General features: G+C 40.4%; 1 protein-coding gene and 1 long non-coding RNA gene across 2 annotated transcripts; both read left to right on the top strand.

Moving 5' to 3' along the window:
- Positions 1-196: 196 nt before the first annotated feature.
- Positions 197-12,861, top strand: LOC131419777 (uncharacterized). The gene is made up of 3 exons (XR_009223338.1): positions 197-275; positions 12,135-12,233; positions 12,513-12,861. It is a non-coding gene; the product is annotated as an uncharacterized LOC131419777 (long non-coding RNA).
- Positions 12,862-14,497: 1,636 nt separating this feature from the next.
- LOC131420048 (prorelaxin-like) lies at positions 14,498-20,468 on the top strand. Its single transcript, XM_058565757.1, has 2 exons — positions 14,498-14,870; positions 19,936-20,468. Exons 1-2 carry the CDS (start codon positions 14,660-14,662, stop codon positions 20,154-20,156), a joined length of 432 nt encoding a protein of 143 aa, XP_058421740.1. The 5' UTR covers positions 14,498-14,659; the 3' UTR covers positions 20,157-20,468.
- The last annotated feature ends 7,083 nt before the right edge of the window (positions 20,469-27,551 follow it).

Genomic DNA, 27,551 nt, shown 5'->3' with positions numbered 1-27,551 from the left:
GCATGACAGTAAGAAGTATGTCTGGGGCAGTACAAATTCATCATGACCGCTGACAAAAGCAACTGGAAACCTATATCCCACTGATAAAGACTCAGTGGCATCACTGAGTCTGAGGTTTGGATGACATTTCTGGTCCACAAGTGTCACAAGGTTGAATGATGGAGTGCTAACCTCAGTTTATTTATTTTTTTCTTGGAGGACTTCGTCTGTGGTCAGCAGCCTTCTGTGGATGTTTTCTGCTCTGCCTGGACATGAGGGACAGGCAGACCCTGAATGTGAGTTGGTTTTTACATTTCATTTCATAGGAGGACAGAGTTCAGGATGTGTCCACGTGAAGTCATGTCCTAGATTGGTAATCTGGGATTCTAGCTTGGTGAACATTTCAAAAACCTGTAAGGAAACATGAGAAAGTCAATGGATTAGAGATATTAGTAGACATTGAAATGTGATAAGGGAGGTCTGTGAAAAGCTGTCAGGATGTCAGGATGATATGGTCCGGCTTTGAGGAATATAGGTGACAGTTTTTCCTTCTCTTCCCACCATCCCCACACCGTTAATTTACTGCTGATAAAGATTTGACTTACGTAGAAGGCAGCACCAACTCTACCCACCAAGGTAATTTTGAAAAAAAGCAAGAGAGAAAGAGAGCATGTGCACTAGGAACTCAATATGGATTCTGAGATACTCGACAATTTCACATCTTCTTAAAATACTCCAGAGAAAAAAGAGTGGCCTCTGGAATGCTTTTCTTTTCATCTTCAAGGAACTAAGAATTTTGAAAGGAGTCCAACTAATGCTACCTATTTCAAACTAGCACTAATAAAAAAAAACCTGGGGTTTGAATACAGCTTATGCCTATGGATAGTTACTTCTCTGAATTCAACAGTCATGTACAACACAGGGTACTGGACTAACCTTCCAGCCAGTTTCCTTGTCTGAACTGAAGGCTTAGGATAAGCCCGCCAACTCTGAAACAGCCTGAAAGTTGAACTAGGCGGGCAAAGGGGGTTGTGTTCAGCTTCTGACTTTTATAAGTTTCCCTCACCAATTCAAGCAAAGACATCAATTTCCTACCAAAATAAGAGTGTTTTAGGATAAGGAAAAATTCAAATAGGCTCAGGGGTCATAGTTAAGACATTCCGTTCTCCGTCCCATTTCCTTTTCCTCAGAGATATTCACCTTTATCTCTTTTAGCTGTCTCAGTGTAGGATCTCCCTGAAGCAGACTTTGCAATAATGACTTTAGCAGGTCATTTATTTGGGAGGTGATCCCAGAAACACTGGTGGGGAAGTGGGTAAATAAGATAGGACAGAGAAGGAAGCTAGTAAATGAAGTCTGACCCAGGAAGTTGCCTCTGTGTCAAACTGGCGCTTATCCTGCTGGAGAACTCTGGAAAATGGTTTAGAACTGTGCCTCACCCCCAGACCTACCCCACCCCCTGCCACAGACTTATCCCACCCAAGGAATGAAAGAGCTGGGGTATTTATAACTCACTCTTGAGTTCATTGGTGGAGGGCTGTTCCTGGTGCATTTTTTCCCCAGCACTTATGGTGTTCAGGCAAAGTGGGCTCTAGAGGCTAGAGAAAACCCTCAGGCAAGAGATGCAGGTGCTAGAAATTGGAAGTCAGATTAGCTCAAACTGAAATGGTAAGGGCCAATGGGAAGTGGTTGAAAGCAACTCATATTTTAGTTACTGACAGTGTTACTTTGTTTAACTATATATCTCTAAGTAATGTTCCAGTGTAGCTACTTTTTAATGTTTCAATTTTTAAAAATATATTATTTCTTGACATACTATATAGATCATGAAGAATTCGCTGTCTTAACTCTCACATCCCACGGTGTCCACCACAACTACTGCTCACTTCCATCCTTCCCATTCCCCCATCCTTCCAGTATTGTTATCTGATCATTTTGGTTAGATCAACATTCAATGTTTACATTATACTGATGATGAAAACACTTGTCACAACTTTGCCATGTAGTAAAGTACAATTACTTTCCCTTTCTTGCTCAGCTTCCTGCTTTCTCTGGAATTAGTAAGTCCTATTGTTTTATGTGCTTAATGTTCTTACATATTTATCAGTTCTTTAACCTCAAACTCTTTGTTGGTTTCTAACTCTCCTCCCAAGACATCCGTTCTCACCAGTTATTCAACGAATATCTTCTTCTTGAAGAAATTTGGAGACTTCTGACCTGTTCTCATCTCGACTGTTTCCACTCTACATCTGCTACTCAGCTTTCCTCCTGAGTTTTCCCTTCACCACCATGGTGGGGGTTCCCTTCTCCTTCTTCTTGTGTTGGGTCTTTTGTTTCCCATATTCTGTGTTGTGCTCCCTCATCTGCTGGAACTCATCCTCCTGTAGCTTTCTCAGAGAGAGTGACTAGAGGAAAAATGTTGAGCCCTTACATATCTAAAGGTGCAGATTGATTGGCTGGGTACAGAATTCCTGATTGCTAATAATTTTCCCTCAGGATTCCTAAGGCATTATCTCATTGTCTTTTTGTATTTCTCAGCCTGCTTGGGTGTCAGCACCCTGTGCTGGGAAGCCCTCCTGCACAGGTCCCCCACCTCACCCTGCTTGAGCTCCAACCACTCATGCTGGGCCACCCATCACATAGATAGATGTGTTCCTCGTCCCACTCAAACGCTGACACCACTAGCCTGCCCCACTGTGTGGAAGCCCTCCTTAGCCAGTTCAGGCCCACACACCTGGACCACTTTCCCTTCCTTCCTGCCCCCAGTGTGGACGCCCTCCTCACTCTTCTCTGGTTCCAACACTCCCCTCTGAGCCACCACAGTCTTCTCTAGCCCTGCCAGCATGGACATCTCCTTTGTTCTGCCCCTCATATTTAGAGTGAAATTATTCAGAAAGAGAAGGGAACAGGAAGACTGAAAGAACTGAATTTTAACATTTGGCATCTAATACATATATTTAGAAATTTTGCAACAAAATTACCTTTAAACTATATGTTAATGGTATTGATTTTATAGGCCAGATCCTTTTATTTAGAATTTGAATACAGAGGTTTTTGCTAAAGACTATTCATGCTGATTGAAGAAAAGTATTCCAGTGAGTTGTTCTGGCAATGCCAGTGAGCAGAGAGCAGGATTTCAAGGCCAAAGCAACCAAAGAACAAAGCCCCTGGTAACCAAGGTACCCCCTCCTCAGCAGAAGAGGACTGAAACCTGAGCCACTGACCAGTTTCTGTATAGGATACAGATACTCTCAAGAAGTATGCTGGCCCTTGAAATATTTGAACATCCAGTACTCTACCAATTGAGAACTTGAGTCTAAATATCATCCTTAAAGCAGTATATTTTAGAACTCCCCAAAATATACTATTACACTTACTATCCCACATCATTAGCCAAATGGTCTGTAATTACTTGAATAGTTCTAATAGTGTATAAGCGTATGTAATTTTACTAGTGTAAATGAAACTATTCTGCTGCTTTAATCGAGGGTTTCTCAACCTCAGCCCGTTTGGGGCCCAATAATTCTTTGTGGTGGGGGACTGTCCTGTGCATTGTAGGAGGTTTAGCAGCATCCCTGGGCTCTACCCACTAGATGACAATAGAAACCCCCCTCGATCCTGGTTGGACAATCAAAGATGTCTCCAACTCATCCGGAGTTGAGAACCACGGCTTTGAATTTATACTTCAATCATTTAGACTGTCTTCTTATCTTTGTTCAAATATACATTTTTTTCCCAAGAGTGATGAACAATCATTACTTTTTAGCTGACCAGCTACACAAAATTAACAGATGATTATTGAAAGATTGCTGGTGATGCTGGCAACATAAAATGCTAATTTAAAAGGTAGTGAGCTTATACTACAACATTTCCACTATTATGTACTCTTCAAGCTCCAAGATTTCCTATTTCACCTGTTTTCAGCTAACCATATTGAAAGATGACTGAAAGTAAAAACTGAGCAATCAGAAGGTATTGGATTTTACAAATACATTCCAGGGAGAAACTCAAAATTGTCAATATTTTCCAAAACAAATCATTTAATTTTAAAACTATTTCACTAGAGCTCCAGGTCCTCATTTTCTTTTACTTACCTTGGAGTTATATGAAAGATACTCGCCTCAAAATCATTTTGGAAAAAAAGTTTCCACTTTTACATTGTTCTGGCAATGCTCATGCCTCTTATGTGCAGTGTGCCAAAATTTGACTGGTATTTTTCTATATACCTAATTAAAATACTATCCATGCAAGGATTTAAAAATGATATCATAAATATTTTTTTATGATTTATTCTTTTTATTAAGTCATCTCCCAAGTCTCAAATTTTCAAAGGGCAAATGGGAAGAGCCCATGTCCCTCAACAGGGATCTTAAGTAGGGCCGGGTTTTAGAACTGGTATTTTAAACTTGTTGATTTGCTTCAAGTGGGTGAAGGAATTAAAGGGTTAGAAAACCTGACTTTCATCCTCAAAAGGTGAAGGTGTGTGTTACATATGTGCATATGTTAATTATAAAACTCTATAGTTAACTGTCAAAATCAAATCAATATGTCATTGCTGTGTTGACTACCCAGAGGGCACTAAGGGGAGATGAGGCTTTGGTGTGGTAGAAAAGGTACTGAATTTAACATCCGAAGTCTTTGCTTGAGTCCCAACACAGACTCTAGCTAACTGTGTGATCTCTGGCAAAGCAGTTCTGAGTCCTACCTGTGAAATGGGGTAAATACCTGTGTAACATGATTGTTGTGTGCGCAAAAGGAAATCATGTTTGTAAAACTTGTCAGGAGACTGTGGTCAATATCCAAGTGTTAAGAGCCCAAGCTCTGCAGACAGACGGTCTCAGTTTGAACCATCACCCCTCCGCTCACCAGACCTGACCGTGTGACTGAATCTCCGTTCCTCCATCACCTCACTAGTAGTTTGGTGAGACTAATATTACCCAGCTCAGGGGGCTGCTGGGAAGGATGAAAAATGAGATGATGCACATAAAGTAATTTCCTAATATGGTTCATCTATGTTTATTGACATTCTCTAAAGCATATTGCCTGTCTGTTGCTATTTTCATTCGACCCTATAAACTGATGAGTTCTGTTTTACAAAGGAGTAACTGATAGCTGAAACTGATAGCATTTTCTCAGAAAATGACTATTCCTTTTCTATGGACACAATGGAGATATTTCAGAACTAAAACTAGAGTAAGTGATGTGATAAGTGGTCATATTTGATTGGTGCTTAGATGACATTTTGCCAAAAAAAGGTATAAATTCAATGCATGCAACTATTTATTAAACAAATGATATTTTCTGAAAAGAATAAAACTGAAATCAGGGCTGACCTGGAAAACCCAGTTGTGAAGTATCTGGGCCTGTGGACAAGAAAACCTGGACATTCAAAACAGCTGGTTATTGAGTCTAATAGCCTCAATCTCTGGAAGCAAGTGAGAAGCAGCTCTCTTCACTCACTGTGATGACATGAGCAGATATTCTATGCACACGCAACAGCAGGCAGAGCACCCTCCTCAACACTTAATAAACCAGTTGTTAGAAGCCACTAAATCATAGCTCAAGAGAGCTCATAATCACACAGAGGCACACAACTTGCCCTAGGATCTTAATCAGTTTTCTTCTCCACCAGTCAGCTTAGTTCAGAATGATTCCCTTTGTCAAATGCTTTTGGGTATCTCCCTCACTTTTTGAAAAAACAATACAGCCAATCACACCTATCAATTGATGTTAACAAAAAAAGAAGAATTAAACTTCATTCTATGAGAAGTGCAATTTACAATTCTGTTCAAACTTGCTGCTACGAAAACAATACTTCTTGAATAGCAACAGAATTATACTTTTTTCTAAAGCTTTACTATATCATGTCTGGCATGCTAATAAGTGCTTGAGAATTGTTTGAGAACAGTTAGTAAGGACTATTCTGAGATCTTTCAAGGTCAGTATATTGATCCAGGTACAAGTAAATATAAAATATAACTTGTTAATTTCTTCAGATATATGTATATTTAAATGACATGGCATGTCCTTGCAAAATAAAAGGTTAATTTTGAATGTCAAGTAAGAAGGAATAAAGTATGATTGCTCAGGTTGTATATTCATGACTGAACGTCTGTGTACTAACTTTTCACATGTGTTCCACTGTTACAAGATTGAAGTACAATAATTAATGTGTTTCTGTAATACATTGCCTAGAACCGTAGATAAGTTACAAAATATATATCCCTTTTCATACATACACATTTGTTTTTCACCATATTAGTTAGAATCTCCTAATATTACTGATACTAGCTCTTTACAATAAAATTTAAAGTAGTAAGTAACCGATTTATGCAAAAGACTGGTGTATTTAGGAAGTTTAACTTTATCAATCTCTTCAGGATTGTATAAGTAACAAATTCAATGGAATTATTCCGCAAATCTTTCAACAGAGCCTTTGGGCAGTGGCTACGAGGTGGTCTACCAACTATTCGGTACACTTTATTTATTTATTTTTTTTGTGAGGAAGATCAGCCCTAAGCTAACATCCATGCCAATCCTCCTCTTTTTTGCTGAGGAAGACTGGCCCTGGGCTAACATCTGTGCCCATTTTCCTCCACTTTATATGGGACGCTGCCACAGCATGGCCTGACAAGCGGTGGATCGGTGTGCGCCTAGGATCCGAACCCCAGGCCGCCAGCAGCAGAGTGCGCACTTAACCGCTAGGCCACGGGGCCGGCCCCAATTTGGTACACTTTAGACAACCAGGAACCTTTAGAAATACTGATGCCTGGTTCCCACACCAGGATACACTGATTTAATTGTTTTGGCATGCAACATAAGCATTAGGGTTTCTTAAAGCTCCCCAGATGATTCTAATGTGCTACAACGTTGGGAAAACTTTGAGCTGGGGGAAAGGTCCAGGTTTGGAGTGGGAGCCACGGATCATTGGCTAATCTGAAGGATCAGTCATCCTACTGAAGGAAAGATTCTAGATTATGGGGGCTGGGAATAAGAAGTGTCCTGGGGCAACTCTTACACAATTGCCCAAGAGTTGTGAAATGTAAAGGTGGAGCCGTTTATTGGCCAGGGCATCCAGTGCAGATAACTACCTGAAGTTGGCAACCGTGCTGTCCTTTATCAGGGACATTCCAGTTAAGGGATGGAGAGCAGCAAATTCCACTGAACGTGGCTTCATCACATATATGGTGATGATATTATCCATAAAGTGTACAAACTCCCATTACTGTTCACTCAGTTGATCCCAAGGGACTCTCCAGGTAGCCAAGGGGTCTGGAAGAGGGGTACCCTCCTCCAGCATCCTGGCATCTGACAAGGGTCTGAGGACAGGGGAGGCCACCTCCTCCTTCATGTCCAGGTTTGGCTATGTTGTGCAGCAAGTAGGCCTTGGTAGCCATGCTGAGCTTGTAGGGTGCTACCGCCATGACCCAACACATAATGGGCAGCTGGAGATGGAGGGTCACAGCCTCAGGGTCTAGGAGAGCCTGCATTTCCAGAAGAGGCTAGTAAGTGGCCAGCAATTGCTGTTCTGATGGTATATAGTGCAGGGCCTAGGACGGCATCAGAAGCCCATGGATAACTTATGGCCATCACAGGTGGTCCAGAGACTCCAGGAGGCGTGAGGGGAGGTTACTAAAGCCTCTACACTGAAGGTGTCTTGGAGGGCATTAACAAGAGTGCCTTTTGATTTCAAATTGGACAAAATCTAGAGCCTTTTGTGGGAGGGGGCCCCATTTCAGGTGGGTCAGTTTGTAAGTTACAGCATCAATGAGATTAAGTAAAAGTTGTAAATAAGGAATATGTTGACTCCACAACCCAACAAAGGCTGAAAGATGTTGGATTCGTATCAATATTGTGGAGGCTAAGAGGCTCAGTAGTTGTTCCTTGACAGTTTCAGGGATGGATCAGGTCTCAGTTTACCAAATAATTCTCAAGAATTTAAGAGAGGTGGTGGGGCCTTACACTATGTGTGGCACAATGGCCCATCCCCTTTTTATGAGTTCCTTTGTGAGTATTCGTATGTTCTTAATGAGTATATCAAATAAGTCTCCTCATCATCAAGGGGATATCATCAAGGTGATATCATATCTATGCTCCTGGAGAAAGGTGGATGCAGTTAAGATCTTGCCTGCAAAGACTGTGTAATGGGAAGCCTGCCGAGGTACCCCAGAGGTAAATGTGTATTATATCCCTTCAGAGGTGAAAGCAAACTTCAGCTGAGAGGCTGTTGCTATATGCACTGAATAGAACTTATTAGCCAAATCTATGATAGCAAAATATTGACCATTGCTGATTGGATGGAAATGATAATTTCAAAAATATTGGGTACTGGATACTAGGGCCTCAATGGATGATGGGGACTGCAGCATTAAGGTTATGATAATCCACCTTGAGGCACCATTCATTCATTCTGGGTTAAAGAACAGGCCAAATTGGGCTGTTAAATGGAGAAGCAGTGGGGATGATCACCCTTTTACTAACTAGGTCTTATGAATTGCAATCCTTGAAAATCCTGTTTTAATTTACATTGGGCCATATTAGCTATTTTATCTTAGGGGGAGGGGGTCAATGGTTCTCATTTTGTTAAGCCGATATGTAAGTGCCAAAGACTAAATTTTAATTTATCACTCACTGAGCCAGAATATCTATGCTCACTATAGTCTATTTTAGGGCAATGGGTGCAATGGGGAATTTAGGCATGAAAGAGTTCTAATGGTTAAGGTGAGGCATACCTATTTGTTCTCTATTTTATATGTAGTAACTCCCCTAAGATTATAGGGGGGGTATCATGTTAATATTTACGGGGATCCCCAGGTATAACTGTAATTTGAGCCCCAGTATTGGTTAAGTCCATGAAAGTTTGCCAACTGGTGCATTTCAGCAGATGTTAAAGTTAATTCAAAACCCATGTTGTAGAGGCTCAAGAGCGAATCAGCACATTGGATAGGGATTTTACATGAGGAGAGCAGTTGAGTTACCTCCTCTGGTGTTTTGGGATAGGCTGGTACCAAATGCTCCTTCCCCTTTTCTTTTCTCATCAGCACCTGGCCACAGGCCTCCATAGATGTGCACCTTGATACTCATGGGGTCAAAAGAATGCATGCAACAGCACAAGGGAAAGCAACAGCACCTGAGACGGGCAAGGCCACTATCTTTGCCTAAGAAACAATTATTCTTAAGCAACCAGGGTGCCATACTTAATTCCGCCCAAGATTGTGGTCTCCTTCCTTTCCACACACCTCACAGTTGGCCATCCCTGAGCCTGTCCCAGGGATGCACAATCGCAGATAATATCCATATGGCTGCCCCCAAGCTGCCAGAGATGGTCATGAGGCTAGATGCAGTGACCAGATTGTTCTAGCTGGACTCTTGGTAAATAGAACTCGAGTCAATCAGTTAAGGTTAGTTGTCCCTGCCTTTATAGCCAGGAGCCTCAGAGACCACCTGCCAAACACAAGCCAAACCCAACAATATGTCAAGCTGTAGTATAGTAAATTTACAACAACTCTTGTTTTGGTTTGGGAGCGTTTCAGAGTGGGGAGAGATGGCAATATTGAGATAAACACAGAGTATGCGCAAAACACAAGCCTGCAGCAACTGGTAGATCTGTCTCAGGTAGCCTTTGCCATATCATGGAATCAGTCAGTTAGCCTAGAGCGGTTAGTTAAAGCTGACCAGATGTCCTTGGTCATGTTTGGGCCATCTTGCTCATGTCCACGATCATGACTGGGCCAATTGTCCTAATGGCCTCCTATTCACCCTGATAATAAGGGAGGAATTTCTGCCCCAAGGTTTTGGGGATGGCAACACACAACATTCGACACCTGGACACTGCACAGATGAGACTGGCAGCAGTTTATTAGTCACATATACTCACAGCCCAGTGAAGGATGCTGCTGCATGCCTCACAAGGCTACGTGGGAGCTGCACTCAGAACAGAGTGAACAACCAGGGGTTGTGTGAGGCAGGCCTTGTAGTATCAAGAGGGTGAGGTAACCATGGGTACCGTGGAAGAATGTGATCAGCTTCTTTGAATAATTCCATGAGCTGGCAGGGAAATGAACCCTACTACTCAGGGATAAGCAAGAACTGTGCCTGGTCTTCTTGAGGAAGAGTGTTGTTTAGCTAGGGTACTTGACCTGTGGGAGCAGAGTGGGGAGAGGAACTTGTAGTTAGGCCCATATCGATCCCTCCCAGTTCACCAGATGTCAAGGCAGCATTTAATGTTGGGCCTTAATTTTAGGCCAAGTATTTTAACATTTATGGTGATCAATAAAATGAGTATATTTAGGGACCTATTGTTGAATGCCTACTGCATGACAAGCATGTATCATCAGTGGACAAAACTAAGATCCCTATTCACATGGAGTTTCCATCTAGTGGCATGATTCTTTCTGAATGTTCCCTTAGCACATATGTTGTTATTTGAATTGAAATAAGAAGGAAAAAGAAAATAATGAATTTATTGATGTTTTTTCATCTCTTAACCAAGAGATTTCCAAAGGTTTGCTGACAAGAAACTTTTTGAAGATTCCAATTTCCCTTCATTTTTTGTTTCAGTCTTTTTGATCAAGCAGCATGCTAACCTGAAGTGAAAGCACAAACACCAAGAGTAGTTTCGAGGCCATCTACAAGATAGAGAGTCAGCACTGGTTTCTGACCAAGCTGCTTGAAAACACACCAGGGTTTATCTCTCCTCTGCCTCCAATCCCAACGAAATGATGGAAGAAACGTACAAACAAAATAGATCCAATGCAGCACTGATTATCATGGGTTTCGAGTGGCATTGTCTCCTAGTGACAGATCAAAAACATAGTGAGAATTTGCCATAAGATATGAAGCTGATAGAAAGAGATTAGTGGTGAAATATAAAAGAGCAGAGTCTCATATCTTTAAAAAAGTGAGTTCCTCTTAGAACCACTGGCCGACCTCAACTGGATGTAGTGGATGCTGGAGGGTGGTGTAGGCAGGAGGCTGTGAGCAAGGGAATTCTATCAGGGGCTGTAGAACCTCGAAGCTCCTCTGCCACTCGGGACAAAATTCTGTGAAATGGAGATTCCAACCCGGAGGAACAAGGACAGGGTCCAAGAAACTTATAGCCTGTACAAGACAGAGGTGCAGCCCCAGACACAAAAAGCAGCTCCCTAGACCCTGCCCAGGCCCATGTCCCTAATCCCCTCCTGCATGAAATCCCTGGAGGCAGGGCTTCTGGTCTCAGAATCTGCATTCACTGCTGCTTATTATATGACCAGTGTTTAAGTGGTACAAAGATAATCTGTGGTAAACTATCTAGTATAAGCACTCAAATAATTACTTCAATCTTTAAAATTTCTAATTCAAGGACCACTCAAGTATGCCTAAAACTCTCATGAGAAACTGAGAAATGTAAGCTTAATTTATTTCTCACATAAAAAAGCGACTCTGCTTATACATATGTAACAATTAGGATTGTGTTCTCCGTCAATAACAGAAAAGCCTACAACAGTGGCTTTCAACAAGCCTGGGGAGCAAGCCTCCAACCCTTTTTAGCATCTGAATGATGCCAGCAGGCCCCTCCTACCTTTTCAGTCAGTTGTGCTTCCCATATGGGCCTTCCTCGTTTGTTCCCCACCTCATGGTCCCAAGACGGCTCCTGCACCTGTAGGTCTCAGTATTCATGTTTCCAGCAGGAAAAGAAGGGGACAGAAGAAGGCTTAGTGCCTAGATCTGAAAAGGAAAGGCTTTGCCAGAAACCTCCACATGTATGTTTATGTTGCCTTGGCCAGAACCGTGTCACATGGACACTGCTACCTGCAGGAGACATTGGGAAGTCATTTCTATGACTTACAGCCTAGACAGTTGAGGTAGGCAAGGGACAAGGGTCTAGAAAGGAGATTGAGGTAGTCAACCTATAGGTTCACTTACTGCTTTGTACCTACACTGACTTGTAAAGACATTAATATTTATCTATTGTTGACACAAAGAATTCATAATAAATCTCTAAATCAAAATTGGGGTGAGTTTATTATTTGAGCCAGGTCTGAGGATGATAGCCTAGGGGCTTCCTTTCCAAGGAAGGAAGCACTCTGAAGAAGTGTGGTGTACAGAGCAGTTATATACCATTTTTGAACAAAGAAAACACATCGCATATGACTGGACTATCTCTTTTACTACAGTCACGAGATGCCTGGCTACCATAGCAGCTCAGTGGTCACAAGGTGAGGACAGCAAGTTGGTGGTCAGCAGGTCAGTGGTCACGAGATGAGTTAAAGCAGGTGAGTAATTAATCTTTAGCTGCTGGAAAGAAATGCTAGCCTTAAAGAAATGCTGATATGGGGGAGGCAACATCCGTATCTTTAAGGGCATCGTTCTTGGCTTTGGGACATTATAATTGTTTAAAGAAGATGTACAATGCATGCTCAACAGCCCACATCAGGCCTCTCTGGAAAACCAAGGTTAAACCACATTAGTTTTAAACCATATGGCTTCCTCATGTACTCCAGTATATCCTATTGCTTTCCGTTTATTCATCACTATTAACCTTCACTACGCAGATTAATTTCAGCTGAAGCTGGATCCCAGGGATACAGTGGAATCAAAGGAAGGGGGCTTTGGAATCGAATGGACACAGGTAGGAATCCCAGCTCCAGCACTTGCCAGACGTGCGTATGGCACACATTTGGTTTTTCGCTGTTGTTTGTCTTAAGAACAAGAAATGCCTTTTAGTTGTGCCTGAAAAGGCTGTGAATCCTCCATTTGCCTGTTACCCTTACTAGTCGGTAAGCCCACGTCTGGCACATGTGCTAGACAAAGTGGCACAAGTTACTTGACCACTTTCAACTTGCTCCCTCTCTCTGTAAAATAGGAGAATGGCCACTTCACTGGACAGCTGTGAGGACTCTGTAAGACCACCTGAGGCAAAAGTTGAACAAATGAAACCCTCCCTGGGAAGTTTACATTTTAAACAAGCAATTAGTTTGGAGGAAGCCTTGCATATGGATTATTTTTTGCGAGGACTGTCAACCACAAATACCTTCCAACCTCAGGTTTGAGAAGCCTCTCCCAAACTGCTTGTCTGAGCAGCACTCAGCTTGAATGATTACGCTGTACCACTTTGGGATGCAGGTAGACTATCTAAGTCCATTCTGTTTTGAAGGACAGCCTTGCTCATTAAAGACATTCCGGTATTTAATAAGACTATTCCTACTTGACTATTATTAAGGGCTTGTGGAGTAAATTTCGTCAGAGCTTCTATACGTAATATGACATCTTCTAGCCCCAAGGAAGGAACAAATAGAGCCACTAGGTGGTCATAGGGGTGGAGCACTGAACAAGTCCATCTGGCCTTAAGGAGGTGAAGACTGGCAACGGATGTTAGCTCTAGAAACACTACCTCCGACCATCTCAGAGCTTTGGTCAGATTTTTTTGAAGAATTCCACAATGCTTTGCCTTAGACCAATGCAGCGGGCCCTTTGAAATTAGCAGCAATCTGGAAATTAAAATTATTCTATCCCATAGCTTTATTTGTAACTAAGTGGTTGTTGAGTTATTACTTTAATTCAAAGCTACCCTAACTTCCTCCAAGTCTCCAGTTTACCTGGTAGAGCTGAGGTAATCTGAGTACATTATGCACACAAGCAAATAAAATGAACCTATTTGCACCTAAAAGTTTACAGTCCATCTAGAAAGCTTGTTTCACGAGCATATTATCTCAAACTGTGTTGAATTCTTAAAAGTTAAATTAGAAGGTGTGAAAAATTACCTCACCAAATACAAAAACAGAATACAGTAAAATAATAATAATAACAAACACATGATTTTTGTGTTGTAACATGTGTTGCCAAAATATTCTTTCTGAAAACTGTGAGATTCCACACTTTTCATCTTTTTTATTGGTTTGTGTGTGTGTGTGTGTGTGTGTGTGTGTGTGTGTTCTCCAGTCTCTAGAGCTATAGAATACAATCTCAAATTAAAATATTCAAGTAACTAGTTATAATCAAACCAGAAGAGTCGAAGGAAAAGCGCATTGTAAACTTAGGACACTGTACAAGCCTAAAGTGATGCATTGAGAATTTTCATGTTTTTACCAGGACTTAGATAAAAAGTCATCAGTTCTCTCTTGTCAACAATTTTGCCATTCCTTAATTATCTTTCTATGGATCGATACGCCAGACACTATACTAATTCATCTAACTATGATCTTGTTTAGATTAGAAGGTTATGCAGCAAAGTTCAAGCTGGAAACCTCTGGGTTGTGAGAATATGGGTGATCTCAATTTTATTTTTGTGGATGTAATTTAGTGTAGTGGCCATGCCTAGCTTGATGATACCAGAAAGACTTCAACTATTGACTGACTTTCCCTAAGTATACCAAACGGTTTGAGGAAAGAGGAGAGAAAAATAAACAACTGTAACGGGGCCAAGAACAAAAAGATGGGCAACTGGAGGAAAGGTGAGAAGGGGAGGGACAGCTGGGGGCAGGGAGTGGGGCATTCCAAGGAGGTGGGTGGAGACTGGGGTGGAGCTGGGACCACCGACTCAAGGTCTAAGCGGGAGCCCGAAGGGCTATAAAAGCTTGCTGGAGCCAAGCAGGGAAAGCAGCCTGAAGTCTAGGCACACAGGCAGAGGCTGGCAGGCGACACAGCAGCTGCAGTCTCCAGAGAAAGGCTGAAAGGTCCGGCGGCAGAGATCAGGTCCGGGATGCCGCGCCTGTGCTCGTCCTACCTGCTAGGAGTCTGGCTGCTACTGAGCCAACTTCCCAGAGACATCTCAGGCGAGAACCCCGACGACATTGTTAAGGCATGCGGCCGCGAATTAGTCCGCCGCCGGATCCAGATCTGCGGCTCGATCAACTGGAAGAAAAAGCCTGTGAGTCTGCAGGAGCCTGGGCTGGACGCCGGAGCCCCGGCAGGTAAGAGCTCCCGGCCCGGCCGCTCCGCACTTCCCATTGGGTGCCGTCGGGGTGCCGGCCAATCAGGACGGCCTGGCTCGAGGCCTGATTAGCCGCCCGCCCGCGGCCCCGACTCCGACGCTGGCGGCTAAACGTTCGGGCTTTTCCCTTGTAACTTGCTTTTCTACTAAGGGTCTCACCGGGCATCTCACCAGATGGAGGGGAAGCAGCGGGAACAGCAAACGGCCTCACCTGAGAGGCACTTGGTGCCCTTCACCTCCTGGCACCCAGGGTGAAGGGTGGGGAGAAGGGGGAAGCCACGGAGGAGGGAAGGCTGCCCAAAGACCCGCAGGAGGTGGGGCGCAGACGGGCCTGAGCCCCGAGTCAAGGTCCCGCGGGCCAGATAACCGGCGTGCTGGCGGTTGCGGCAACTGGACAGGACATCTCGACCTGAGACGACAGGGGGCTAAGAGAGAGGTGTGAGCTGATTGTCGATCGTGTTTGTGCGCCAAAGGGCATGGGGCAGAGACCTCTGATAGGGTCCTGGAGTGGTAAACGTGAAGGGCCTTCGATTTCACGACTCTCCTGCTTTGTCCAAAAGCTGGGCCAGCGCCCATGCCTTGGAAAACTTCCTCTTTTAGTATAATTTTATTTGTGTTTGTGAACTTCACCAAAGGGGAGAGAGCATGGCCTCCCACCTCTTTGAACCGGGTCTTGAAATTCATTTGGGAGAGAAAGGATTGAAGAGAGAGAAAAGGGCCTGATGCCCTGCAAGAGAAACTGAAGGGGACCGACAGTCAAGGGATGTTTGCCCTTCAGACAAGCACTGCTGGAGAACTGATTGGGGCCTCAAGCATGTGGAAGCTGCAGTGGGTTTTCTTTAAAAGCAAGGTCTCAGAACTGTGTACAGTTCAAATCTGGAATGGTTTGGTTTACAAAACAATTTGTTAGTTATAAAGCATTTATAAAGATAAATTGGAAGCTGAGTTTAAGTAAGGATGGAAACTTTCCCAGAGGTACAGCCTAGTCTAATCAGTGAAACGGGTCACATGAAATTCAGAGAAGGTGAGCTTCATGATGAATAAGTGTTTTATATTTCATAACACGTATGCAACTTATGATAAACCACAACTCTATTTTATAGGCTATATGCATATCCTGTATATAAGTGACCCTCGTGAACTCCTTGTGCACTAAGTACATTTACTTCCCTGTTGTGGCATTTCAATCATGATTATAAAGCTAGTGGCTTTACTCTTCTACATTGTTGGTCAGAGATTGATTTATTAAATGCAAGCTTTTACATAGTTCTTGTATAATATTAATAGAAGAGAACCACAGAGCTTAGAGATTTACTGTTCAAGGTACGAAAGACCAGACTGCACTGCATTTGCTTTGTTAATTCACTCTTTCTGAATAAATAAGTAACATGCTCATATTAATGACTGAAAAATATAAATACAATAAGAAAAATGAAAAGCACTTATGGATATTAAAGACTTTGAAAATATGTGGATTTAATGAGAAAATGAAAATATCTGTATTAAATGAGGAACTGGAAAGCAATGTTAACATTTGGAGATACGTATATATATCTCCCGCATTTTCACTTAACATTATAGTGTGAGCAGTTTCTCACATTGTAATTCTCCAAAAACATAATTTAAAATTTCTTTATAGTATTCTATGTCATAAGTCTACCATCTATATTTAACCATTGCTAGCGGATATTTTGGTTGTTTCCAAATTGTTGCTTAAAAATGGTTTTCTGAGCACATTTACATATAGATATTTGGCTAAATTTCTGTTAGTATAGAAGGGACCTGTGATTTTCAAGTATTTTTAAAGAACTGTCTTAATGATACCACAGTACATGATTTAACTGGAAATAACCTAATAAAATATCACCTGCAAGTGAGCATCAAGAAAGATGTTTAAATTACTAGTTAAGAATCATTTTGGAAGTACATGTCAATAATTTGTTATTCATGGGTTTTAAAACCTCTATTGTTAGTTTCTATTTGTTTTTACATTATTAAGTTGTTAGCTAACCATTTTTCCCACAGTGTGGGAAATAACACTCACTACACCCATTTTAAAAATAAAGTAGACACGTTTAATTAGAAGAGATCTATGTTAGTGAGATTTTAGTGCAAAATACAGTGATTAAGAGGTGTTTGAATTCACGTCCATTAGAATATTATCTTTTAGTTAGACTCCAGAAGCTAAAGTTGTGGGATATTGAAAAATGTTTCAAAACAAGCTTAAAAAAATAATTTTATTAAAAGAGTACAACACAGACAACAAAAGCAAAATTAGACAAGTGGGGCTACAGCAAACTAAAAAGCTTCCCTGCAACAAAGGAAATAATCAACAGAGTGTAAAGGCAACCAATAGAATCGGAGAAAATATTTGCAAACCATATACCTGATAAGAGGTTAATTTCCAAAATATATAAAGAACTCCTACAACTCAATAGCAAAAAAACTAATAATCCAATTTAAAAATGGGCTAAAGACCAGAAAAGGCATTTCTCCAAAGAAGACGTACAAATGGCCAACAGGTGTAAGAAACGATGCTCCACATCACCAATCATCAGGGAAATGGAAATCAAAACCACAATGAGAGATCACCTCACACCTGTCAGGATGGCTATTATCAAAAAAACGAAAAACAAGTGTGTTGAGGATGTGGAGAAATTAGAACCCTTGTATACTGTTGGTGGGAAAGCAAAATGGTGCAGCCACTATGGAAAACAGTGTGGAGCTTCCTCAAAAAAAAAAAAATTACCATATGATCCAGCAATCGCCCTCTTCCGGGTATTAATCCAAAAGAACTGAAATCAGGATCTTTAGGAGAGATTAGCACTCCCCCGTTCATTGCAGCGCTATTCACAATAGCCACGGTGTGGAAACAACTTAGACATCCATCCGCAGATGAATGAATAAAGAAAATGTGGTGTCTACATACAAGGGAATGTTATTCAGCCTGAAACAAAAAGGAAATTCTGCAATAATACAACACCATGGATGAACCTGGAGGACATCATGCTAAGTGAAAAAGCCCTGGTATCTAAATCAGTCAAACTAATAAAATCAAAGAATAGAATGGTGGTTGCCAGGGCCTGGGAAGAGGGGGAAATGGAAGTTGGTAATCAACGTGTATAAAATTTCAGTTATGCAAGATGAATTGGTTCTAGAAATCGGATGTAATCACATTGCACCTATAGATAACAGTGCTGTACTGGACACTTAGAATTCTGTGAAAAGGGTAGATCTCATGTTGAATGTTCTTACCAAAAAAAAATATATATATATACGGGAACTCAGTCATATTTTTGTGAATTTTCTGTAACTTTCAAAGTATTTCAGAATAAAAAGTTTTTAAATTATAAAAACAAAATTAGAGTGCCAGAAAACACCGGATATGAATAAACATCATTGAAACTACAATTGATTTGCCTGATTCATTAACTGCCTTTAGGTATTTGGAAAGTTACTGTCAGCTTTTCTCTGCATTCAATAAGGCACCAACTAGACAAAGTGTAAGTTACAGCAAGGAGAGTTGTTTATGAGGAGGTTGAATTAAACTTAGGATGTCTCACTGAGGGAAAACGCAAAAACTTCTGACTACTGAAAAATGATATAAATTCTCCTCTGTCCGTGCCAGCTTAGAACTTGAAGGAGAGGGAGCATTAGGAGGAAAGATAACATGCTCAAGTATGTTTTCTTTCCACTGAAAACTCAGCTGTTGAAGTTTGTAGTTGGCTGAAAGGAGAGCAACTGAGACTCTTGTTACAGAACTCATAGGAAGTGGACCAGCCCCAGACCATCCGGCCTGGTGAGGGGACATGCTTTTCTCTGATCAGCAGGCAGCAGTGGTTACCCAGGAGTCGGCCTTCCATGCTTCGATTTCTATCTCTTGACCTCATTGTTTCCACTGTTTTAAGAGTAATGCCTTATGAATAAGCTGAAAAGGACAGCTTTGCTGTCCATGAAGAAGAACAGCAAGAACTGATCCAGGTTTACACTATAATTTAAACTTCATCTATGGTTCTAGTTTTTTTTTGGTGCTAAAACTCTTAAAATTGTGTAATCGGGATAAGTCAGGTTAGAAGAGATCTGACATGACGGAAAGCTTTTTGAGGGCAGTAAACATGTTTTCTTTTTATTTACATCTCCTATCTGGCGCTGCCAGACACATGGAAACAGTCAGTGAATGGTCAACTGAACCGAATGGGCGTCAAGAAGGAAGACGTCAGCTGGTTCCTGCAGGTTCCTAGCCCAAGTTCCTACTTTCATATTTGCCCATCCTAGGATGCTGGTTAAGAACAGGCTCCCTTCCTAGGGAACACACAGAACTGGCGTAGTGCACGATCCACAACATTGGAACAAAAAACATACATAGTACATTAGTCTGTATGCACACCACAAAAGACTAATCTCTTCTTAAAGCCAGTGATTTTTGGTTAGTGTTCTTTTAACTCATTTCTCTGTCTAATGTAAAATACTATTGATTTGGAGTAAATACTCTGGGGAAGAAAAATTGTTAAATAGATGTATGAGGGACATCAGAGACTGGCATCTCCTGCCTATTAGATCAGAGCAATTGGAAGTTCTGCCTTTTGAACTTTATCCTGAAGCAGTAACTTGCCACCATGAAACATTTGATAGTAAAAGTAATTAATATACTTTGCAACAGTTATTATCATAACTCAGAAGTTGCTTAGTAATGGAAGAAAATTACTCAGGTAGGAAAAATTCACGTGTGGTGAAACTGAGTGTTTTCGATGACCGAGATGACTTCAGAAATAATGAGTCAAAGTGCTATGATGAAAGCATGAAGGGGACATGAGAGATGACAGAAGGTCGAGTGGAGTAAAGCAGAATCTTGGTAATATTGTAAAACGTTAAGCTGTGCAACTATAATAAGCTAAGTTGTTTAGATACCAGGATACTTACTGATTCTGTTTTGATGTTTAATTCTCTTGAGGCAATGCTTTCCTTTTGTCTATGCAAAATTTTACAGTTTCCTGATGTTCTTTGACACGAATATTTTTCCTCCTCCTCCTTTCTTTTTAATTTAGAAATTATGGCATCCTCCGTCACCAAAGATGCAGAAGCCTTAAATACGATGTTGGAATTCACTCCTAATTTGCCACAGGAGCTGAAGGCAACACTGTCTGAGAGGCAGCCATCATTGAGGGAGCTACAACGACCTGCGTTAAAGGATTCAGATCTTAACTTTGAAGAATTTAAGGAAATCCTTCTTAACAGACCCAGTGTAGCAGAAGACAACAGTCTTTGAGAATTAAAAAACTTAGGCTTAGATAAACATTCTTGAAAGAAGAGAATGATTCAGGTCCCACTGATTCAGAAGTGTTGTTTTCAAGGTTGTACCGTAAAAGAACTGGCTATAAGATGCTGAGATGAAGCTAATTATGTATTTCATATAATGTTCATGTGTATTCTCGATGACACATTCACTGATGCCTCTGTCAGTGCACTAATTACTAGACTATTAGAAATCACTTTTAGTGTTGAGGTTTTTCATTTGGTGTGTAAGAAAATATTCCTTCAACTACTGTAGTTTCTGCTAATAAAACTCTTTATGCAAAAAGAGTATTTTTGTCTTTTTAGTTAATCATATAATTCTTATTGCTTGTTTAATACTGTTAACCTAAAATGACAATAAAGGCTCGCCCAATGGCACAGAGGTTAAGTGCGCGTGCTCTGCTTCAGTGGCCCGGGGTTTGCAAGTTTCGATCCCGGGCATGCACCAACGCACCATTTGTCAAGCCATGTTGTGGCAGAGTCCCATATAAAGTAGAGGAACATGGGTACTGATGTTAGCCCAGGGCCAATCTTCCTCAGCAAAAAAAAAAAAAAAAAAAGAAAAAAAAGACGAGGATTGGCATCGGATGTTAGCTCAGGGCTAGTCTTCCTCACAAAAAAATAATAAATAAAATGACAATAAATCTTTATCACTTTCACCACACACAATAACTCAAAAAATCTTTTTAAATAGATAGCTTAGTAAAACGCCAGTATATGCCAGACATATCTGGCATTACTGAGAATACATAAGTCTACTTTTGAAATTCGTATTTGATAAATTATAAATTGTCACCCACTCTTTTTCCTCCAGACCTAATGCCCAAATGTCCTTTCACTACTTAAGATTAAACAAACTATTTTAATAGCAAAAAAAAAAAAAAAAAAACCAAACTCCAATTACACATTGCCTAACACCAGATATACAAAAAGGATCAAAATGTTTTTATTAATATTAACTCTTAGATTTGATACACAAAGAGTCATGAAACTTGGACTTTTCTGGTAGATTTTCAAAGATTTTTGTGTCTTATTGAACTATTAATTGCAAACAAGCATATTGGACACTAAATCAGTTTAATTTAGTTGGGGCCAGATAAACTCAAGTATTTTTCAAACTAGGATTCTTTTCTAGTTCTCCTGTCTAAGACACTAAAATGTAAATTATGTTTTTTTAAGGAGAAAAGTGAATAATAGATATAGAAGAGAATAAACAACTCAGCGTCATGTATACAAGAACTAGTTTAGCAAGGGAACAAACTTTATGTTCACCATTTTAGAAATTGCAAACCATTTCTGTAACAAAATAACTGTGAAATGATATGAAAACTTGTTCAGATAGTAAATTAATGTAGTTATCATCTTCATATTTAGCCAGTACCTTCAACTTTTGTACACATCCGTTTTCAGTCGGGATTTATAGAAAAATGCACTTAAATAGCAAGTTACTCGCCATCAAATGTCTATTAGCAGAATTTAAAGGGATTAAAAGAGCGACACCATATTTCAAATCCCCATGCACGATTAATCACAAGCAGACTTCTAGTTTATTAAGGCTGCCTTGTAAAACTTTATAAATGGCTGTAGAACCTCAGAAGCCAGGAGCCACCTTGGACAAAGCCAGGAAGAGTGCTCTCTGAAATGGAAATTTCAACCCGGGAGAACGAGGGCGGTGACCAGGAAACTTACAGCCTGGACAGGACAAACAGGCATCTCCCCAGACCCTGCCCTGGCCCAGCTCCTCCATCTGCTCTTCCTCAAAAGCCCTGGAGACAGGGCTCCCGGTCCCAGAATCTGCCTTCACTACCTCTGATGATCTGACCACTTTTTAAGTGGTACAAAGACAATCTGTGGTCAACCATCTACTACAAACCCTCAAATAATCAATTAACACCTTTAAGATATCTAATTCTCATGCTACTAAAGTCCTCCTAAAACTCTCATGAGAAACTGATGAGTGTGTGCTTATTATATTTCCTGTACAACAAATATACTCTGTTTATATATATGCATCAGTTAGGATTGTATTCTCTGTAAATAACAGAAAAGTCTGTAACAGTGGCTTCAAAGAAGCCTGTGGAATAAACGTCCAACCCTGTTTAGCATCTGAGCGATGCCAGCAGTCTCCTCCCGCCTTTTCAGTCAGCTGTGCTTCCCATATAGGCCTTCCTCTTCATGCTCCCCACCTCGTGGCCCCAAGATGCCTGCTGCACCTCTGGGTCTCAGTGTGCCTGTTTCAGGCAGGAAAAGAAGGGGACAGAAGAAAGCTTAGTGCCTAGATCAGAAAAACAAATGCTTTGCCAGAAACCTCCACGTGTGTTTCTTGCATCGGCCAGAACTGTGTCACATGAACGCTTCTACCTGCAGGAGACATTGGGAAGTCATTTCTATGACTTATAGGCTAGAGAGTTGAGAGAGGCAAGGGAGAAGGGTCTAGAAAGATCAGATCAGCTTCACTCCTATAGCTTCACTCATGCTTGCTGTTCTTGTACCTACAATGACTGTTTAAAAATGTTAATCTTTATTTATTAGCCTTCACCATTAAAATTAATTCCAACTGCAGTGGGATCCAAGGGATCTCATGGGAAAAAGAAAGCAGTCTTTGGAATCCAGCAGACCTGGGTAGGGACTGCAGCTCCAGCACTTACCAGCTGTCTGCACGGGCGCATTTATTTTTTCTCTTTAAAAAGGTGTCTTTGTTTCTTTTGTTTTGACTGAAAGCATTTATTTTTATTTTTGAATTAGTAGATGTTATTTTTTAAATTAGTTTTAGGGTTACCAAAAAAATATAGTGAAAAATACAAAGAGTTCCCATCTGCCCCTCACCCACAAAAATGGTTTTCCCTGTTATTAACATCTTGCATTAGTGTGGTACGTTTGTATCAACTGATGAACAATATCGACTTATTATTATTATAATTATTAACTAAAGTCTATAGTTTACATTAGGGTTCACTCTTTGTGTTGTACATCTGATGTTTTTAAAATTGATTGACTTCTGTTTAGATCAGTTTTATGTTCACAGCAAATTGGAGTGGAAAGTACAGAAAGTTTCCACATGCTACCTTCCCACCCCATCCCAACCTCCCCCACCATTTGTACATTTGTTACAAGTGATGGGCCATCACTGATATATCGTTATCAACCAAAGCCCATAGTTTTACATTATGCTTCACACTTGGTATTGTACATTCTATAGGTTTTGACAAATGTATAATGACATATACACAGCCTTGTAGCATCATACAGAACAGTTTCATAGCCGTAGAAGTCCCCTGTGCCTCACTTATTCATCCCTCCTTCCCCCTATATCCCCGGCAACCACAAATCTTTTACTGTCTCCATAGTTTTGCCTTTCCAGAAACTCGTATAGTTATTACACAGTATATAACCTTTTCTGATTGGCTTCTTTCACTTAGTAATATGCCTTTAAGATTCCTCCATGTCTTTTCAAGGCTTGGTAGCTCATTTCTTGATAGTGCTGAGTAACATTCCATTGGATGGATGTACCACAGTTTGTTTATCCATTCACCTATTGAAGGACATCTTGGTTGACAAATCCAACATCACTTAGATTTTCTCTTATGTTATCTTCTAGGAGCTTAATGGTTTTGCAATTTTTATTGTGGTAAAATACACATGCCATAAAATTTACCATTTTAACCATTTTTAAGTGTACAGTTTACCAGCATCAAGTACATTCACATTGTTGTGCAACCATCACTACTATCCATGTCCAGAACTTTTTCATTATCTACACTGAATCTCTGTATCCTTTAACAGGAACTCCTCATTCCACCACCGCAAGCCCCTGGTAAGCACTACAGATCTTCCTCGACTTACAATGGGGTTATGTCCCGAAAATTGATGTCCCCATCGTAAGTTGAAAATATCATAAGTCAAAAATGCATTTAACACTCCTAACCTCCCAAACATCGTAGTTTAGCCTAGCCTACTTTAAACGTGCTCAGAACACTTACGTTAGCCTACAGTTGGGTAAAATCATCTAACACAAAGCCTATTTTATAATCAAGTGTTGACTAGCTCATGTCGTTTATTGAATACTGTACTGAAAGCGAAAAGCAGAATGGTTGTATGGGTACAGAATGGTTGTAAGTGTATTGGATGTTTACCCTCATGATTGCCTAGCTGACTGGGACCTGCAGCTCACTGCCACTACCCAGCATCATGAGAGAGTATTGTATCATTAGCCTGGGAAAAGGTTAAAATAAAAAATTCAAAGTACGGTTTCTACTGAATGCATATCACTTTCACAACCATCATAAAGTCGAAAAATCATTAAGTTGAACCATCCTAAGCTGGGGACCGTCTGTAGTCTACTTTCTGTCTCTATGAAATTGAGTTTTCTAGATACTTCATATAAGTGAATCATACATTATTTGTCCTTTTGTGTCTGGCTTATTTCACTTAGTATAATGTTTTTAAGGTTTACCCAGGTGGTAGCATGTATCAGAAATTTATTCCTTTTTATGGCAGAATAATGTTTCATTGTACATATATACCACATTTTGTTTACCCATTCACCCATTGAGGGACACTTGGGTTGTTTCCACCTTTTGCCTTTTGTAAATAATGCTGCTGTGAACATGAGTGTACAAATATCTGTTTGAGTCCCTGCTTTCAATTCTTTTGAGTACACACCTAGGAGTGGAATTGCTGGATCATATGGCCCTTCTATTTTTGACTTTTTGAGGAACCATCATACTTCCCACAGAGGCTGTACCATTTTACATTCCCACTAGCAGTGCACAAGGGTTCCAGTTTCTCCCCATCCTTGCCAACACTTGTTATCTTCCTTTCGGGATAATAGCCATCCTAATGGATGTGAAGTGGCATCTCATTGTGCTTCTGATTTGGTTTTCCCCAACGACTAGTGTTGTTGAGCATCTTTTCATGTGTTTATTGGCCATCTTCTTTGGAGAAATGTCTATTCAAGTCCTTTGCCTAGTCTAATTGAGTTATTTGTTTTTATGTTGAGGTGTAGGAGTTCTTTATATATGCTAGATGTTAATACCTTGTCTGATGTGTAATTTGAAAATATTCTTTTCCATTCAGTGAGTTGCCTTTTCACTCCATTGATAGTCTTTTTTTTGTTTTGTTTTGTTTTTTTTTGCTGAGGGAGATTTGCCCTGAGCTAACATCTGTACCAGTCTTCCTGTATTTTGTATGTGGGTCACCACCACAGCATTGCTGACGAGTGATGTCAGTCTGCACCTGGGATCCAAACCTGCGAACCCAGGGCTCTGAAGCGGAGCTCACTGAAATAAACCATTACGCCACGGGGCCGGCCCCTGTTGATAGTCTTTTGATGCATAAAAGATTTCAATTTTGATGTATTCAAATTTACCTATTTTTTTCTTTGTTTCCTGTGCTTTTGGTGTGACATCCATGAAATGATTCCCAAATCCAATGTCGTGAAGGTTTCTCCTGCATTTTCTACTAAGAGACTTACAGTTTTAACTCTTACATTTAGGTCATTCATCCACTTGAGTTAATTTTTGTATATAGTGTAAGGTAAAGAGTCAAACTTTATCCATTGGCATGTGGATATCCATTTTTCCTGCATTATTTGTTGGAAAAAAATGTCATTTTTTTCCAACAATGGCGAATGACCATTCGCCGTTGAATGGTCTCGGCACCTCGTCAAAAATAATTTGAACACATCTGAGCATTTTCTTCTGGGCTCTGTATTCTATTCCTTTGGTCTATATGTTTTTCCTAATGCCACTACCACACTGTTTTGATTATTGTACCTTTATAGTAACTTTTGAAACCAGGAAGTATGATACCTCCAACTCTGTTCTTTTTTCAAGATTATTTTGGCTATTCAGGGTCCCTTGAGATCGCATATGAATTTTAGGATGTGTCTTCCTATTTCTGCAAAAAACATCACTGAGATTTTCATAGGGATTGCAATGAATCCACAGATTGTTTTGAGTAGTATAGACATCGTAACAATATTTGGTCTTTCACCCCTTGACCATGAGATACCTTTCTACTTAGTTCTGTCTTCTTCTTCTTTTTTTTTTTTCCTGAGGAAGATTCGCCCTGAGCTAACACCCATTGCCAATCTTCCTCTTTTTGCTTCAGGGAGATTCATCTTGAGCTAACATCTGTGGCACTCTTCCTCTATTTTATATGTGGGTCCCTGCCACAGCATGGCCACCAATAAGTGGTGTAGGTCTGCGCCTGGGAACTGAACCTGGGCCACTGAAGCAGAGTCCGCCAAAATTAACCACTAGGCCACTGGGGGTGGGGGTGGGAGGGGCCAGTTATATCTTCTTTAATTTCTTTCAGAAGTTGTTTTGTAGTTTTTAGTATACAAATCTTTTACACCCTTGACTAAGTTTTTATTCCTAATTATCATATTCTTTTTGATGTATTTATATAGAATTATTTTCTTAATATCTTTTTCAAATTGTTCATTGTTAGTGTATTGAAATGTAATTGATTTTTCTGTGTTGATTTTGTATACTGCAACTTATCTGAATTCATTTATTAGTCCTAACAGTTTGTTGTGTGTATATGTGTGTGCACACGTGTGTGTATAATCTAGAATTTTCTACATCATGTCATCTTTAAACAGAGAAAATTTTAATTTGCCTTTCCACTTTGGATGCCTTTATTTCTTTTCTTTGCCAAATTACTCTGGCTAGAACTTCCAACACTACATTGAAAAGAAGTGGCAAAAGTGGGCATCCTTGTCTTGTTCCTGATCTTAAAGGAAAAACTTTTGGTGTTTCACCATTGAGCATGATACTAGCTGTGGGTTTTTCGTATGTGGCCTTTATTATGCTGAGGCATGCCTTCTATTCCTAGTTTGTTGAGTGTTTTTGTCAAGAGAAAGTGTTGAATTTTCTCAAAGCTTTTTTTGCATCCATTGAGATGATCATGTGGATTCTTTTCTGTCATTTCTGCTTATGTGGTGTATTACATTCATTGATTTTCAATATTGAACCATTCTAGCATTCCAGGAATAAATCCCACTTGGTACTGGTGTATGAGCTTTTGAATATGCTGCTCAACTTGGTTTGTTAATATCTTGTTGAGAATTTTCGCATCAATATTCATAAGTAGTTTTGGTCTGTAGTTTTTTCTTGTAGTGTCTTTGTCTGGCTTTAGTATCAGGGTAATGCTGGCCTCATACAGTGAGTGAGGAAGAGTGCCTTCCTCTTCCATTTTTCAGAGGAGTTTGAGAAGGATTGATGTTAATTTTTCCTTAAATGGTAGGTAGAATTCACCAATGAAACTAACTGGTCCAAGACTTCTCTTTGCTAGGAGGTTTTTGATTACCAGTGCAATCTGTTTACTAATTATAAGTCTATTCAGATTTTCTATGTCTTCATAA

Source organism: Diceros bicornis, chromosome 22 (assembly GCF_020826845.1).
Source record: "Diceros bicornis minor isolate mBicDic1 chromosome 22, mDicBic1.mat.cur, whole genome shotgun sequence".
In the NCBI taxonomy this organism is placed as follows: Eukaryota; Metazoa; Chordata; class Mammalia; order Perissodactyla; family Rhinocerotidae; genus Diceros; species Diceros bicornis.
The sequence above is the reverse complement of the archived record's forward strand: the minus strand, read 5'-3'. Positions and strand labels throughout refer to the sequence as shown.